General features: G+C 48.1%; 5 protein-coding genes across 5 annotated transcripts; 1 reads left to right on the forward strand and 4 right to left on the reverse strand.

Annotated features, from left to right (window-relative positions):
* Positions 1–5,075: 5,075 nt before the first annotated feature.
* Positions 5,076–6,661, reverse strand: FPRO_02773 (uncharacterized protein; the record flags this gene model as incomplete). Its single annotated transcript, XM_031227089.1, has 8 exons — positions 5,076–5,444; positions 5,497–5,811; positions 5,869–5,996; positions 6,059–6,139; positions 6,193–6,343; positions 6,394–6,438; positions 6,492–6,541; positions 6,586–6,661. 8 exons carry the CDS (start codon positions 6,659–6,661, stop codon positions 5,076–5,078), a joined length of 1,215 nt encoding a protein of 404 aa, XP_031077560.1.
* A 1,144-nt stretch (positions 6,662–7,805) lies between these two features.
* On the reverse strand, positions 7,806–10,546 carry FPRO_02772 (uncharacterized protein; the record flags this gene model as incomplete). Its single annotated transcript, XM_031227090.1, has 2 exons — positions 7,806–10,234; positions 10,282–10,546. 2 exons carry the CDS (start codon positions 10,544–10,546, stop codon positions 7,806–7,808), a joined length of 2,694 nt encoding a protein of 897 aa, XP_031077561.1.
* A 240-nt stretch (positions 10,547–10,786) lies between these two features.
* Positions 10,787–11,539, forward strand: FPRO_02771 (uncharacterized protein; the record flags this gene model as incomplete). The annotated part of the gene is made up of 3 exons (XM_031227091.1): positions 10,787–10,861; positions 10,919–10,962; positions 11,014–11,539. 3 exons carry the CDS (start codon positions 10,787–10,789, stop codon positions 11,537–11,539), a joined length of 645 nt encoding a protein of 214 aa, XP_031077562.1.
* Positions 11,540–12,071: 532 nt separating this feature from the next.
* Positions 12,072–13,758, reverse strand: FPRO_02770 (uncharacterized protein; the record flags this gene model as incomplete). Its single annotated transcript, XM_031227092.1, has 3 exons — positions 12,072–12,225; positions 12,281–13,533; positions 13,585–13,758. 3 exons carry the CDS (start codon positions 13,756–13,758, stop codon positions 12,072–12,074), a joined length of 1,581 nt encoding a protein of 526 aa, XP_031077563.1.
* Positions 13,759–14,947: 1,189 nt separating this feature from the next.
* FPRO_02769 (uncharacterized protein) lies at positions 14,948–15,733 on the reverse strand (the record flags this gene model as incomplete). The annotated part of the gene is made up of 2 exons (XM_031227093.1): positions 14,948–15,277; positions 15,536–15,733. 2 exons carry the CDS (start codon positions 15,731–15,733, stop codon positions 14,948–14,950), a joined length of 528 nt encoding a protein of 175 aa, XP_031077564.1.
* Between the last annotated feature and the right edge of the window lie 1,148 nt (positions 15,734–16,881).

The raw sequence follows: 16,881 nt of genomic DNA on the forward strand, positions 1-16,881 counted from the left end.
CGTCTCACAAGTAAACGAAAGAGAAGGAATTCGTTCCTATTTTGGTCATTGGAAATCATTACGTGAGGCTCAACATCTGAAGAGAAAAGGCACAAACGTGTTCTGAGTACTTTGTTGCCTTATTACCTAGCCCCCATAAATGTCGTTACTCAGGACAAGAAGGACTCAACGTCGACTGTCTTGACTATTTCTCCCTCCCTCGAGTCTCAAAAGACATAACAATAAGGCAGACAGATAGATAATAATGGAAACTCCGGGGTTCAAAACATGGCTGACAAGGTCAGGGCTATGATTGAATACCATGGTGACGGTCATGATAGTGGAACTCTAGGTGTGCTCTGACATGCCAATGGCTTGTGCTCTACAGTACTGTAGACTCATAGACGCCTAGACCAGGTTTCGACGTCTTTTACAGCTCCGGGTACATTATCAAATTCTCCGCTGTTGCAATTACTACACACTTACAACACTGATGACTGACTCTCCGACGTCCACAAGTCCGAATACGCAGCAACGTTAACTTTTGACTTGACACTCCTCTTACAACAACTTACACAACTAACTGATCACTAACTCAGCCCAATCCTCAACGCAGCAACCATCACGCACACTAGCGTCTACGGTATAAGCTAGACATGCCGAGGCCAAGCAGCAAGAAGCCGGCTAAGGAACGCCATGGGTAACGGTGCCGCAGTCCAGTCAACTCCCTGCCTTGCCCTGTCCTCCGATGCCTCGTGCTCTACTTCGACGGGCTTGTACTCGAGATACAGCAGGTACTGAAGGGAAGCGAGTCGGTAAGCGAACAGTTTACGAGCTGCGAATTCATCGACATGGATGATCGATAAGGCGTCGACCAGTGAGAGTTTCAAAAACTGCGCGTATCGATCGCAGCCCGACTGTAATGTAATGTAAGGTAGGTATTTCTTGTAGTTGTACATATGTACATGTCGGTCGGCAAGGTAAGGGTATTTTGTATGAGGTTAATATCACAACCCCTTGTTCTGGTCAACACAAGGCCATCACCAACGCGCGCAGTTGCAAGCCGCCGCTATCGGCTGGTAGCATTGGCCTACCCGTTGGCCTCTGTTCTATTGGTTCAAGAAAACGTGCGCCGTACACATGACGCTATTGTACATTAACTCAAGAGAAAGAAAGAGAGTGTGTGTATGTGCGCTGTACGTCCTTGACTTAATTAGCACAACCACGAGTCGGCTCCGAGATGGATGCGAATTTGTTTGTTCGTTGTGGTGTGAAGGATGAGCTTGTCTTTCAACGACCTCCAATTTACTGCACTTTTCCCTCCCCCCCAATCTCTCTCTCTCTCACCCACTCGACTCGAAGTGCCGTGAGAAAAGAAAAATTCTCCGGTGGCTCCGTCGTAGAATCCTTCAGTCAGTACGTAATTAGTAGGATCACTCTACTCAACGGATAACTCGGGCTCGACTCGCGCGGTGTCCATTGGCATCTCGATCCGTAGAGCTTGACTCGCATTGCCGGATACAGCTCCGCTTGAACTTTTGAGGATATGTATCAAGACGCGGGAGCCCCCTTTACAACATGACATTGGATGACATTCTGCCAAGACGTATATGTACGTACTGCCATCCATCCAATGCCAGTGATCAAACCAGAAGCCTGACATTACTGTGTAACTTTTGTACGTATCTGAATTCGCCTATTCCTTAGTTCCAGTCCCCGGTCAGTCAGAGTATGTATGTATGTGTATCGGAATTTTGAATCAAAGAGGATCCCGATTAATCCCTGATCCTTCTTGATGCCAATGGCCCCCCTTGCGAATGTGATGCAGGCAGCACGATGCTAACGGATATGAGCTGAGCATGCCACGAGGTACCATAACCGTGTCTTCGGGTTCGATCGATTCGAATGATCCTCTTTACCGAGCAGGCATGGAAACAGACGATGCTCCACGCCCAGGTACGGATATCTCTTGGATTCTTCTCGGCTCAAGGGCTCAGTTTAAAGATCGTGTATTCCTTCACCAGAGAATCTGTTAACTGACTAACTAACAAGCAACTAAGCATCTTGCTAGTGTTTGTCTGAGGCCTCGGCCCTGACGGCCACTTGCACGTTTGTATCCGTAGAACGAATGCCTGTCTAATTCCATTGGATGCTAGGCGTCGTGGGGTTGCATCGCCATCGTCATGTCCCGCCACGAAATGCCCCGCGATAAGCTGCTTAGGCTGCCTCGAGGCTCATGTCGCTTGTGTCTTCCCCTCCATTAGTGATCTACAGGAACAAGAAAGAACGCGATCAACGACCACCCCGTGGCGAATGAGTCACGTCCACGCTATTATTCTCAACAACTCGATATGTACCGACTCTGCGACTCTTGTGGAATATGTCCGGGTCTGGCCTGTTTGTTCACTATCAGTAACCTGGGGCTGTCGAGTGCGAGGCTATGTCGGAGCGGTACATACTGTACTCACACGAGGTCTGGACTGTCGATCTTCATCCCGTTAGCGGGCCACTGCAACCACATATCTGTTATTTTCCGTGACATTGGCAAAGATCACTATGTATGTATCAGCAGGACAAGGTACAGAGTACGTATTCATTAACAGACTTGCGATATTGCCTTCTTGTCGGTGAAGAGGAATTTCTGTCCGAATTTCCGGCTGCCTGCAGTTGTCTTGCAGATCACTTGTTGAATAGCCTCACGATGTGATGATCAAAGGTACATGAGAGTGACAACGGAATTGATAACCCGTCTCGATGTCTCAAGATGAGCTGTCAACAACACGAGTGGCCTATCTGGGCAATTCGCATGTCTCAGTCTTGTTTCCTCCCCTGCTCAGCTTCATACATACATACATACATACATACATACATACAGTATTCTGTGGTAGCAACAGCATATGTCTTGGTGCAGTATGTAATATTGTGTGTGTATGGAGCCAAAGAGACTGGCCAACTCTCATTTTCTGGAAAACAAACACAAGTGCCGGCCTGAGAGTCCAGCGACTTCAGCAGTTACTAGCCATAATATGGATAGCTGCATTCTTAGTTAATAAACTATCATGGCTGATGTTTTAGTTGTTATCATCTTAGTTGTCTCCCTAGAAGTTGCTTCGTCAACTCCCTTTCCAACTGCGTAGCTTCTCCTCTATTGATGTCTTGCCATGATATATCGTTCTATCCAGGTTTCAAAATATATGCATCCCTCCCTGACTCTAACCACAACTTACTGTCTCTTGTATGTATTGTGGTCTTCTCCATAGGTACCTACCTATGTCGAACATGGCGTTCATCACGTGTAACTTTATCGAAACCTCCCTCCACCCTCACTCCACTTGTTTTCCTCTGCAATATCCATCCTAGCCATCTCACCGCCCAGCACTCTCGCTTCTGTAACCATAGTTTATGAGCTGCAGCAGAAAAAAAGGGTCCTCATACATTGCAACCGCCCTAACCCACAGCCCCAGTCTCCGCAGTTGACCAGCCTTTGGCGGTTACTGGTATTTTGTCTCGTCTCCGCGTAAACAGGCGAGTTACAGTAAATACGGGATACCCATTCACCTTGAAGCTTTGGGATTGCTTCAAGATCCCTGATGCAGATGCTCTGACAATGAAATGAAATGAACCACCATATTCCGGCGGGCGCGCGTGGAGCGGCCGCATGAGCTTTTATTCCTCCTTGCCATGGATTGTTACAGGTCACATCTTGGGTTGGAGAGGGTACCAACCAGAATCCCTGCTGTGTCCTCCGAGTGCTTGGGAACCCAAGATTGCATCCGGATCATCGTCTCGGGTTTGCTGGGTTACTCGATCGGAACTTGGTCAATGTCAACTCCCCACACCAAATTACGGTTGCAGCTGCGCTCAAATGTGTGTCAGGCATGTCCTGGCAGACCGGTTCAAGAGAGACAGCTGTGTTTCCACCTCAGAATAATCCTGGTCAGAGATTGACCGTGTCTGATCACAAGGAACAGCTTTCAGCGAATCTTGGCCATTGGGAGCAACATTATTAATGCTTTGTCGGCAAATGCTACTCTTAGCACATCACACAGTCACGAGATGGGTGGCATAGCAGCTGTTCGCTTACTCTGTCACCTTTGAACGTTGCCAGTGTCTGTCATCATCATTGGCCTGGGTCGACTAGTTGATGGGCGGGCCGTCCCTTGACCGTCTCACTGAAATGAGCAGCTGACTTGTGACAAGATGTCTCCCAACCAAGTCACTTCTCCATATGAACATTGGCAATCTTACCTTCAAAACCCATTTTCTTCAATTTGGCTGCCTACATCAATGTAACGCCAAACCCTCGCTCAACACACTCCATGTTAAACACCATCATCGCCATCCTAGCTTTCGCATGCTACATGCTCGGATGGATCATGGTGGCAGGCCTCAGATCTCTTAATGCGTGGCTCACAAGCCTTTCCTTATTGAGATTAGCACGCCATCACATTTCAAGGGTCCAAAGCAAGTGGTGTGACTTGTGCATATGCCATCATGAGGCTGACTGTCAGTCCTGTCAAGGGTCTTTGATCCAGTGGAAAATGCATCACATCACTTCAGCCGCGAGGTTCCTTTGCTCTGTGGCTTGCAGTACGTGAACACAGCTTAGCAACACGCAATGACCTGACTGATAGTGAAACTTGTTGTGTTAGTCGAGGCTTGGCTGCATTCCATTGTATTGTGAACATCGAGTTATGAACTTCAACCCCGCTATCCTCACAATTCACAACTCACCACCCCGTTATTTGAGGCATATGTTGAAGCTTCATCAACGTTTCCCCCGGCTTCACCCGCTAATCAATACATATCACTCAAAGCCCTTGCCCACTAAGTTAAATCTGAACGCCACTTACACACGGCGACAGCAAAAGGCCGCATCACAGGAACAGCCCGTTTGCTAATTGCTTCTTACAGTCATTTCAGGGATATCCCTTTTCTCTTAGCGTGGGGGAGACCACAAAACCACTGAGGAATAAACTTTTATGACTTCTTTAACGAATTGGCCCCTCTCAGACCCCTCAAACCCCTCTCCTGCTCGTCACATTTCGCCTCAGGCTCGGACGACTACACAGTAGAAACAGTATCAAGCCCGTCGATCACTCAGGGTGCACTGGTGCACAGCACCTCAGCCCATCATACGAGCTTCCGCAAATCACCTGGCATTCTTGCTCGCCTCCTCGCGACCGTTGATTTCTGCATACGCTGTGATTGGCGTCGATCGAAGTTGCCTGGCCCTGAGACCCTGGGCCACTGTCAGGCATGATCACGGGGCTCGCTTCAAGAACCTCAGGCTGTAGGGTTGCTGAGTGAACCCCGTATGCGTGGAGACACTCCATGATGATCCTAGCCTTGTCTGCAAAGCCCTGGACAGTTCTACTGTCGACGACGATGTGTGCAGAGGCGACAAATTTGCGTTGGTCCAGGCGCCAGATGTGCAGCTCGTGCACCGATTTGATGCCAGGGATCTGAAATGCGTGTTAGTCTTGGCTCTGAACAGAATGAGCTATACGCTGTTACCATCTCAATGTCATTTTTGACGTCCTCGGGGTTGACGCCTTTAGGCGCAGTTTGTAGTAGAATAGCGCCGCTTTTCTTGAGTAACGGTATGGCTGACAGGAGAATCATGAGTGAGATGAAGACTCCCACTGCTGGATCCGCATAGTATCGACCTTCTCCTTTGAGCTGCCAGACTAGAACTGCCGCAATGATGACTCCGATGTTGTTGATAGCATCTCCTAGAACGTGAATGAAAACGCCAAGCATACCCAAGTCCCTTCCAGGGCTCTTCACAGACATGGTTGTGTGTCTATGATTATGGTGGTTCATAGGGATCTGTTGAGCTATCGTTAATGACAAATACTCTGTAACATCTAGGAATGCTGTACTCACGCGTGTCAACCCTGTCATGCTCTCGCTTCTTGCTTCGTTAGTCAATGGTCCAGTGGTCTCCTGGTTCTGTTGTCTATCATCATGGCTGTGTCGTCTATGTCCCTGGTGGCCATGTTCGTGGTCATGCTCTAAAGGTGTAAGTCAGCGAGTGTTGTCGCGAATATCAGAGAAGGACAGGGTCTTTTCTCACTGTGAAGGAAGGATAGTACGAGAATGTTTAGTGCCAAGCCAACGCAGCCAACTATCATGATCAGGAAAGGTTGCCGCACGGCTGTTTTGTTAGTGTCTTTTCGTTGTGATCCCGCATGTCAACTGAGAACTTACGAGTCAAATGAACGAATCGTTCAACAGCCTGCAACAGGATACTGATCCCCAGTGCCAAAAGAAAGACTCCGTTGAAGAATGCACCCAGTATAGTTGCTCTGTGCCATCCATATGTGTATCCTTGTGGAGCTGGTTTCGTATGTTCTTGCAGCTACCATGGTAAGTTAAACAGGACACTTGAGATGCAGGTCCGCAACCTACCATCAACGCTATCAGAGCGACAACTATTCCGATGAGATCACTAAGCTGTTTATTGTAAGATATCCATCTACATCTTGGTCTATAAGGGATTTGCGTACGTAGTGAAAAGCATCGGCAATCAATGCGATGGAGCGAGTGTAGGACCCAACTATATTCTGTCAGTTAGGATTCCCACGATGATGTATGACTTACCAGCCAACTCAGCAGCAAAGAACGAGAAAGATATACATATTGTGGCTATTAGCCTCTGCTTCTTTGTGATTTTCATTGTGATATCTCGAGGTTCTGGTCTTCGTTTAGAATTTCTTTTGTAGATTCGTTTGGATTCTCGCTTCTGGTCTCTTGAGTTGGCAGCTTTGCAAATCTAGTGTTTAAGAGGGTTCTCATTATCAATGGAACCAACTGGGCTTTATACTCCTTTGAAAATTCCAAGGAGTGATCTTCCACAGTTAAGAGGTCTGAATAGATGAGCTCCTTGAGAAAGCTGGCATAGCATCCCATCAGCTTGTAGGGCAAACAGCAGCGTAATGTTGTCGAAAATAGCCAAACACGTCAGAGATAGATTCCATCCGTCACCCATACCCATTAAGAACACCGATAGAATTCAGCGAAGCGAAGGCGGATATCAACAAAGTGGTTTATCAAGATGTTGGCCTCATGTAGCTATCCGTGATCGGGTTCCAGGGCAATGATTGGGGTAGCATCAACTTGCCGGGCCGAAGATGGGATACAGGTATGTTTTGGTTAGGATTCCTGTTTCACGACAGCTCTTTGTGCTCGGTGAATATAAAGCTTCGTGCTGTTGTGTGCGTTGGTGAGTTGGTTGTTGCCACGGTAAGGTTAGCTTGCAATGAAAACCATACAAAGGGCCAATCTTGCATGAGACACTTCAAAGGCTGTGTATTGCATCTATTCATATGGCAGGCTTTTAAACCGCTATCTATTTTGAGGTTCGCGGAGCGTCTTGTGTAATGTCACTGTGTCCCTAGGGTATGCAAATCTGTGTGTCCTGCTGACCGATATTCTAGCCCTTTCAAAAGAATTTGTAGAGATACGTTTTTAGAATGGCAGCCATGGCAAAAGTCGACGTTGGCCGTAATTAGAGACGTTTGGTTTCACAATACAAAACGATGTGTTGCTGAATGAAGGACAAAACTGGTATGTACCAGGCAGCATTGGACTCTGATGCTCAGGGGTAAGAAATTCCAAAGAATCAATGTTTGGCTCGGAACTCTGTGATTCCCTGGCTCACATAGCCCGTGATAAAAGGCAACATATCCTGATTTCACACTCAAAAATATCTACACAGTTTAGCTCATTCAAGTGCTGAAAAAAACCTGTTGACACAATTCGCATTACTTTTTCTATAAATCGACCAAACGCCATGCGTAGATGCCACTGCAATCGACAAATCACTTCTTCCTGGTAGGACGGGCGTTTTTGAGCCTCTTCTTCTCCTTCTCCTGTCTCGCCTTGCGGATATCGTCCCTGCCCTTGAGTTCCTTCTTGCTTCCCATACCATCGCGGAAACGGCCCACACGCTTCTCTCTCGCCTCGTCGACACGCTTCTTGCGAACCTGGAAGTCGTCGCGGTACTTGTCTGCCTCCTTTGGTGCCCTCTCCTGCTTGTGTTTGTAGCGGACACCAGAGGGAATGTGGGCGACATGGTTGGCACCGCCAGGACGTTCTGCCTCGCCGACGTGAGGGAGTTTGCCGAGACGATTGGCACGCTTCCACTTGTCGAAGCGGCCACTTTGAAAGCTGGCTGCGATCTTGACACCACTCTCGCCACGGATCATCTTGGCACCCTTGGATCCGTCGTCGTCGTTCTCTCGTGAAACATACTTCTTGGACTTCTTGTCCCAACGCATCTTTGAGCGAGTTGGTTCGCCGAAGCTCTTGGCGTTCTCATCATTTGTAAGATCCATGGTCACGCCACGAGCAGCCTCTACAAAGTTGGAAGAGTCCTGGCCACCGGACGATACGCCGTAGCCACGTTCCTCGGCAGCGTTGAATGTTCGAGGCGTGTAAGACATAAAAACCTCTGAGTCTCGCCAATCCGTCTGTCCCTTCTTTGGGTTGGTGTTGGATACGGTGACCTCCAAGCCATCATCCGACTCTTCAGGAGCCTCGTCCACATCCATCTGGTCTTCATCTTCATCAGAAATGGCGTCCACCTCGGTACCAACTGGCAAATCGTCATCAATACCATCGAAATCGCCATGATCCTTCTTCTCCGTTTGCCTTCGTGGCGTAATTCTCTTTCTCAGTTGCTTCATTACTTCGGCAGCTTCAGTAGTTCCCTTGTCTCGGCGTCCACCGATCTCAAAGATAGTCTCCTGAGGCCTGAAACCACTGATTCTAGCCAACATATTGGCTCGTGCTTGTTCAGCTCCATCAACATCCTCCCCAAAGAGTGCATGAAGTTGTGTCCAACCCTCACTTCCGACCAACTCTTTCGACCGCTTCGCACTTTGACTGGCTGCCGAGTTCCTTGTTCTCAAGTAGAGTTTCTCTGCCTTGATAGCAACTCCACGTAGCGCTGAGATGTCCTCACTTTCGTACAACGCTTTGTTAAACCATTCTACCTGAGCTTCCACAGGGTCTCGTTTTAATGCGCCAACAACCACGTCATCTGAAAATGATGGGTTCTTGGCCTCCTGGCCAATAACAAGTCTCTTACCAAGAAATAGCTGAAGGTCAAGTAGATAAGGAGCGTCAGTGTCTCTCACGAGACTGTAACTCCAACCACGCTGGCCTGCTCGAGCAGTACGACCAACTCGATGAACAAAAACCTTGGGCTGGGGGGGAAAGTCGAAGTTGATAACGTTGGCAAGAACTGGAATATCAATACCACGTGCAGCAACATCAGTAACGACAAGAATGTTTGTCTTGCCTCTTCGAAAGTCTTCGACCTGAATTCTTCGTGCAGTCTGATCAAGGGATCCGTAGACATAGGAAACAGCGAAGCCGGCATAGATCAGTAAGTTGGCGAGGTACTCGACGTGATGCTTGGTTGCTGTAAAGATGATCGTGGAATGTTCTGTAGGCTTGCCGCTTGAACTGTCTGCGCCCCGTTTTCGCTTCTTGGATCCTGTTTCGGAGTCCTCTGCGTTCACTGGGGCTCCGACTGGCATCTTGATAACGTCGTGGAGGATATGCAACAAAGACCCCTCCTTTTCGGCACCCTTGACAGAGAAGAAAGCACTTTCGAGATCAGGAGAGACCTTTGTCTCGGCATCAAGTCGCACAAGACTTGGATCTTGTAAGCCGGCGCGAGCGAATTCAACCAAAGAAGCAGGCAATGTCGCAGAGAAGAGCAAACTTTGTCTTGATGGTGGGAGGGCATGAAGAATTTCTGTCAACTGTGCCGCAAAACCCATTTCAAACAAGCGATCAGCTTCATCGAAAACCACATATTTGATAGAAGAAAGGTCCAAAGACATCTCGACCTTCAGATGAAGGAATCGTCCAGGTGTTGCGATCACGATATCGGGATTGGCGGCCATAGATCCGAACTGTTCCTCCAAGCTATCACCACCAACAAGTAAAACGCACTTTAAGTCGGTCCCTCTGCTGAATTCCTTCACAACCTTCAAAGTCTGAATCGCGAGTTCTCGAGAAGGCGAAAGGATAAGCGCCCGTGTTCCGAACCTTGCGCTGTGCGCGCGTAATCGTTCGATCATAGGAATAACGAAGGCTGCTGTCTTTCCGGAACCTGTTCTGGCCATGCCGACCAAATCTTTTCTGTCCAGAATCAAAGGAATGGCTTTGCGTTGGATTGGAGTTGGGACCGAGAACCCTTTCCGTGTAATGGCCTTTAGGAGATTGCTATTCAGACCTGGAAGATATTAGTAGTCTCTTCACCTTATATGTGGCCATTCTTACCCATTGCCTGGAAACCTCCACCCTTCTTGACTGTCCTTCCCTTGAGGTTGGATGCTTTTCGAAAAGAAGCCGCCTGTTGGAGGGCAATGAATGCCTCATCGTTGTCATCGTTGCCGGGCTCTGGGGCGTTTAACAGGCCATCGAAGTCGAAGTCCGCGCTGCCATCGTTGCCGCCTTTCTCGTTCTCGCCATCGCCGGGGTATAGCGATCCAAAGATATCAATCTCTCCATCGGAAGGGGTCGGTGAGACGCCGCGTTGTGGCATTGTGACTCGCCGTCGATATCAGCAATATGTATGTAGGATTAGGATAGTCTAACAGGCTCAGTAGCTCTCTTTCCCAATAATTTTTTCTGTTATCTTATCTCGCGGGGCATAGAAGTGGGTCATTTTGTTCCGGCGATGTGACTGCTCATCGCCTAGTATCAACCTACCTTACGCTTCACTCACTTTCAACCTTGTTGGTCCTTCATCATTTCAACTTCTAGAAAATTATCATTGCCCATAATGTCCAGCAAAGACTCGAAAGAAGATAAAGACGCGCTCGATGCTCTTGAGCTTGAAGCCAAAGAATTTGATAAGGTCAGTTGTTTGCGACAACTATATCAGTCATCAAAGACTCCTGCTGACTCTCTCTAGGATGCTGAGATTGACCGCATCTTGAAGGCATTTCGCCTCGATGCGTATGTTAAATCCCCGTAATTTTTCTGCATTAAGATCTAACTTTGTCATAGTTATGCCGTTCTTGATCTCCAACCTGGTGTCCCTGACTCAGACATCAAGGTTACTTACCGCAAGAAGTCTCTACTCATCCATCCCGATAAAACAAAGAATCCGCTGGCTCCAGATGCCTTTGATCGGCTAAAGAAGGCACAGACAGAGCTCATGGACGAGAAGCACCGTGCACGACTAGATGAAGCTATCGCGGACGCTCGAATGTTGCTTATTCGCGAAAACAAATGGACTGTCGACAGCGAAGAGCTCAAGACGGAAGAGTTCCGAAAGATGTGGCGCGCAAAAGCGCGAGATGTTCTCATTGATAACGAGCATCGCCGACGTCGCCAGATGAAAGCCCAGCTCCAGGAAGAAGGTCGTGAACAACGACGTACTGATGCCGAGGTGGAAGAACGTAAGCGCAAGCGACAGCATGAACAGGATTGGGAAGCCACCCGGGATGAGCGGATCAGCAGCTGGCGACAATTCCAGAAAGGATCAGGTGGCGAGAAGAAAAAGAAGAAGAAGCTCAAGCCCATCGGCTAGAGACCAGAGACCTTGGTATTTTGCAGGAGTTTATTGGGAAGACAGCACGAAGGCACACGGCTACACTACACAATGTCGCGCTGGTATGTGAGTTAAATAATTATGATGAACGGTTTGGACTCTAATCAAGTCAGACAAGGTGCCCCCAGGTTTCATGCCTCATTCGACTCTGGAGACGTCGGTTTTCAGCACGGTAAGTTCATCATGAACGTGTATCATTGACGTAGACCGTGTGATGTATTCGTAATATCATTCATATCCAACGTGCACCTTCAAGTGACTTGAAATGCAATTTCAATGAGGAGAGTGGCCTCGTTGGAGCTTCACAGCTCCTTCTATACTACGGGATTAGTATACAACAGATCTGATGTAGTTGGCAGATCTACATGAGGAGGTAGTTGGGCTTCGTAACCCTCCACCGACGCCATACAAAAAATATGATCCTTTTGAACACCAACAAATGCGCTTCTCCCACTCTAATTTTAATAATACCCCCAGTATATGATACATATCATCATCAGTCGGAAGTTGTTTATTTCTTATCCTTATCATCAGATTTCTTGCTTGAGTCGTCATTCTTGCTTGAATCCTCATTCGCCTTTTGGTGAGCGGGATTATTGGTCAGTGTATGCCAAAGCGATTTGAGGAAGCCCTCATTCTTGTGCGATTCAGGGTCATTTGGATCCCTTGGAAGGTCAGTGTCAATTGCTCAAACCGTTGAGGCTGCAATCAGTGCCTTACCTGGAAGAACCGACGCCCATCACGCGCTTGGCAGTCTTGTCGTCCATTTCGTCGGCAAGCAACTCGACAATAGTTCGCTGGTTAGCCGTCAAATACTTGGGCATGCTAACTCGGTATTCAACACGGAGATCACCGTTGACACCACGTCGTGAACCGAGACGCTTCATTCCCATACCGGGAAGTGTGATCTTGTCACCAGTGTTGGTGCCAGTGGCAACCTTGACATTGACTGTTCCATCCAGAGTAGGGATCTCTGCATGGCCACCCAGTAAGGCTGTTGTAAGAGGAATATTGGCAGTGTAAAGAATGTTGGAGCCGTCTCGACGGAACTTGGGGTCCTTGGTGACTCGGATAAAGACGTACAGATCTCCATTCTGGCCACGAGCATTGGGGTCGGAAGATCGGCCAGTAGCAGGCGCGTCACCAGCACCGTCAACTCGAAGTCGCATACCGTCCTCGATACCGGCAGGGATATCCACCGTGATTGACTTTCTCTCCCTCACAACGCCATCTCCTGAGCATGTCTTGCACTCAGCTCCCTTGGGAATAACCGTACCAGTACCATCACAAGTTCCGCAAGTAGATGCCATTTGGAAGCCACCCTGCATGAAGTGTACTCGAGTCCCGGTTCCGTCACAAGCACTGCAGGCACTCCTCGATGTGCCGGCCTTCAGACCGTTACCCTTGCATGTGCCGCATGTGCTGAGTGGTGTGAGCGAAATCGTCTTGCTGGTGCCTTTCGCCGCCTCCATAAAGCTTATAGTAGCTTGAACTTCGACATTGTCACCGACCAAGATCTCCTGCTGATGAGCTTGCTGTCGTCCACGGCGGCCAAAGCCTTGTTGTCCGGTAAACGCTGAAAAGATATCCTCGAAGTTGACGCCGCCTCCGAAACCTCCCTGTCCGCCAAAGCCGCCGAATCCTCCTTGTGTACCGAATCCTCCAAAGCCAGAGAACGGATGCCCTCCACCGAAACCACCACCACCGCCTGGTGCACCTCCCCCGCTGGGATCGAAGCCAGCGGCACCGAATTGGTCGTACTGCTCGCGCTTCTTGGGGTCGGACAGAATCTCGTATGCGGATTGAATATCGGCGAACTTATCCTTGGCCTGGGGGTCCTTATTCGTATCGGGATGGAACTTTTTCGCTAGGCCGTAGTATGCCTTCTTAATCTCGCCGGCCGATGCGCTCTTACTAACACCAAGAGCTTGGTAAGGATCCTTCTGCTGGACGGCACTTGTGGCATGGAACAACTATCACATATCAGAATGTAAAATTTTATCAATTGGTATTGAGCTACTCACCCGCTTCGCCGAAGGAGCTCGAGTCCTCTTCCTCAAAGAAGATCGGGTTTCAGAGCTGGCTCGCCATGCCACAGTGTGAAGCTGGGCACCTTTCTTTAAACACTGAAGCTTAGGTGCATTTTGCGCCAGCACACGCGCAGGAGCGGCGGCCTTCGATATCAAACTAGGATTCATCTTGAACTGCAGGAATTCATCTGACTCTAAAAAAAATACAGAGAAGTGCAAAAGGTGCAACGAGGGGAGAGTGAAACGTTACGAGCAACTAGCGGAATAGCTCGTGCTTCTCTTTTTTTCGAGACCTATCTCGAACTTTTCCATGGGCAAGCCTCAGGCATCCAGCTTCGTCATAACGGCCGGCTTCGGCTGCGCTATACATGGAAGCTTATTGGTCAATATGTATTCAGGAACACTGGAAGCCGATGATAGAGCAGCTCGCTCAGGAACTAATTTTTATGATGAGTTGAGGCAGGGAAAACTAGTAAGATAGTCAGACTTTGTGATCTCAAGTCTAGAATTTTTCCCTACATGTCATATATAGCTAACAAATTAAGAATAAACCCAATCCTCGAATATCATCGCAAAGATATCGGCGGTTGTCTTATGCCGAAAGTACCCCGACTAAGATAGCCGAACATTTAATATCATGGATGACAAGCCGAGAGCAGGCTATAGAATGCCGTGATGCTTGACAGATCACGAGTGGTGAGTCAGCAAGATCAGTTGTCATTTTCTGTGCAGGGCGGACTGTGAACAAATGACTACCTATGTCCTCGGCTGTCCTCTTTATTGAGTAGGTAGGTAGAGGTCAGGTTTTGAGCTAACGATCAATTAATGGCTTATCATGATAACTCCCCGGGGCAACGCCAATGTCCCATTTTCAATCACTGACAAACTTTTTTTTTAAAAAAATAATAATAATAATAATAATAAAATAAAAAGATTAAACAAAATCACAGTTAAATAGCAAAACAACGAAACAGATATAAGAGAATAATAGTGCTAGTACGCGCTCTCTATCTGAAAGAACGCATAGTCCCTAAATCCTTCATGAACCTTTGGGTATCAAAGTACCCTGAAACATACTGGTAGGTACTGGTAGTTTGAAGCCATTGTCTGGCTCTGCTTAAAGTGGTATCCTTATGACGTAATCTGAATCCGCGCAAGACATTCAAGTCTACCTATGTCGTGACTCCCCGTACCTATGCACAATGCAATCATGCCTATATGCCTTTGCAGCCCTTTGTTAAAAGAACAAAATTCGCAAGTCGCTGGAAGCAAAAGTGCTGTAACGCTTGCGTTCAACTCCAAAACTCCATACCAATGTAACCGTTCCTTGCGTAAAATCCATCGCTTATAAGCGCCCTTATTTTGCAAAAGTCGGGGTCTTGCCTCCCGTGTGTGGTTTTGAGATGCGACTAGGATCGTGGCGAATCTTGTAAATAAAATCGACTATTACATCGTTCTCTTGCACGCCCATTCCATTAAAATGTTTACGCACGGCGAGTGCCAGCTGGTCTTTGCTCTGGCGACGAGCTTGTCGGCGTCGAACCATTGTTGGAGAATGGATGCCGATGCCATTCGGCTGCGAAAGTATCCATTGGCAGTATGGGCTCGAGAATGAGCTCGGCGTGTTCAAGCGATGCTCACGACGGTAGGCATGGAGGATATCTCGGTCGAAGGAGGCCCAGTGCAGCTGGGAGGAAACTAGTTAGCATCTCGAGGCAGAATCAGAGCGACCATGGTCTGGTAAGTGTTGCAAAATGGTTCGATAAATAGTTGAGACTTGGGGCTGGTTTTGCAAAAGAGAGCTACAGGATGACAGAATAAAGCAGATAATTCGACAATACAGTGCGTCAGGTATCCTCTAGCAATCATTGTATACTCGAAGTCTTCCAACCATCTATCGGGGGCGCGACCGTAGATCATGAGGGAACGGAGGGGGTTGACGAACACTAGGGGGAGAAGGCTCAGCTGGTGGTTGAGGGGGAGCAGCGGCCGTAGCATTTTGGACTTCGCGAAGGTGAGAGTGGTTCTGTTGGCTGGCGTTGCGACGCATCTTCGTTGAGGTATGGCCATTTCCACCCTTTTCCTTGGAATTGGGTGTGTCCGCCTTGTCGTCGTGATTGCGGGATGATTTTGCGGGAGGCATGATGAGCTGCTGAAAGATGTGTCGATGTTGTTGAATTGACTCGTCGCGGCAAAATGAGAGGCTAAAGGGAGGAGAGGTTCGATCACATAATAATAGAATAGCTATTGGGTAGTTGCAAAGCGATCAACGGTTTGTGGAAGGAAATGAGAGGGGAGAAGAGTTGGCCGGAGTCGGTGCGTGATCACTTATTTTTCGGTGGATAGGTACTACCTCAGGGACCGCCTTACCAGGACTATCGCTGCGATAGCGTGAATGCTGGCGACTGCTTCGCAAGTAGAAACCTCCACTACAAAAGCGGAATAGCCCCTTTGGCGCCTGACTTCTAGTCAGAAGAGTTGGGGGAGTCCCCGCGGAATCTTTGCACTTTTTTTTTCCCGTACCTTCCATTCTGTCCATAGAATTTAATTACCTGGATTTACTTCGCAATCGTAGGAAATGTCTTGATGTATCGATACGACTCGATATGGTGGAGTTATAAGGAAGAACATGTTTTAAAGTTGCGATTTCTATTGAATGGCAGCCCAGTTCAAGTCAGTATAGCTTGGATATCTACCAACCTAATGAATAAAGAATGAAAACTTGGAGAAATAAAATTTCATGGCCATTATTTAGCAGGCTGGCCTTTCGTTATTCCATTCTGGCCAGCCCTGAAGTGTGAAACTGACTCCCAAGGTTCCTGGACAAGAACCAATCAACTACTGACATCGGATTAGCATACACATGTAGACCTCAGCATCAGCAGAAAGAGGAAGAGATCAACTCATGAGGTGCGGAATTAAATCACCCGAAAACCCCTTCCAAACCTTCTGGACGGCAGTCATCCATTTGCCTTTTGGCCTTTACTGTTACTCGTTAGTGCAGGGGGCTTGCGATGTTAAAGAGCTCCATAAACTCAACGGTGCCCCTCATTGAAATGTTCCGAAATCAAAGAGGTAACGAAGGGCTGAACTTGAATTCAATGTGAAAAGAGCCTTGATGTTAGGAGGAGCGCCCTTCATAAGACAATCAATATGCTCCAACGACGGTTGTTGTAGGCTTTTGAGCATGCGATTGAGAAATTTACTGCATCATTATAGCTGGACCGATATCGCTACCACTCGTCATCGTGAACTGATCGTGTGCCCATGAAGTACCAAGATTTTTGTTCC

This window comes from Fusarium proliferatum (genome assembly GCF_900067095.1).
Source record: "Fusarium proliferatum ET1 genome assembly, contig: FPRO_scaffold002, whole genome shotgun sequence".
Lineage (NCBI taxonomy): Eukaryota > Fungi > Ascomycota > Sordariomycetes > Hypocreales > Nectriaceae > Fusarium > Fusarium proliferatum.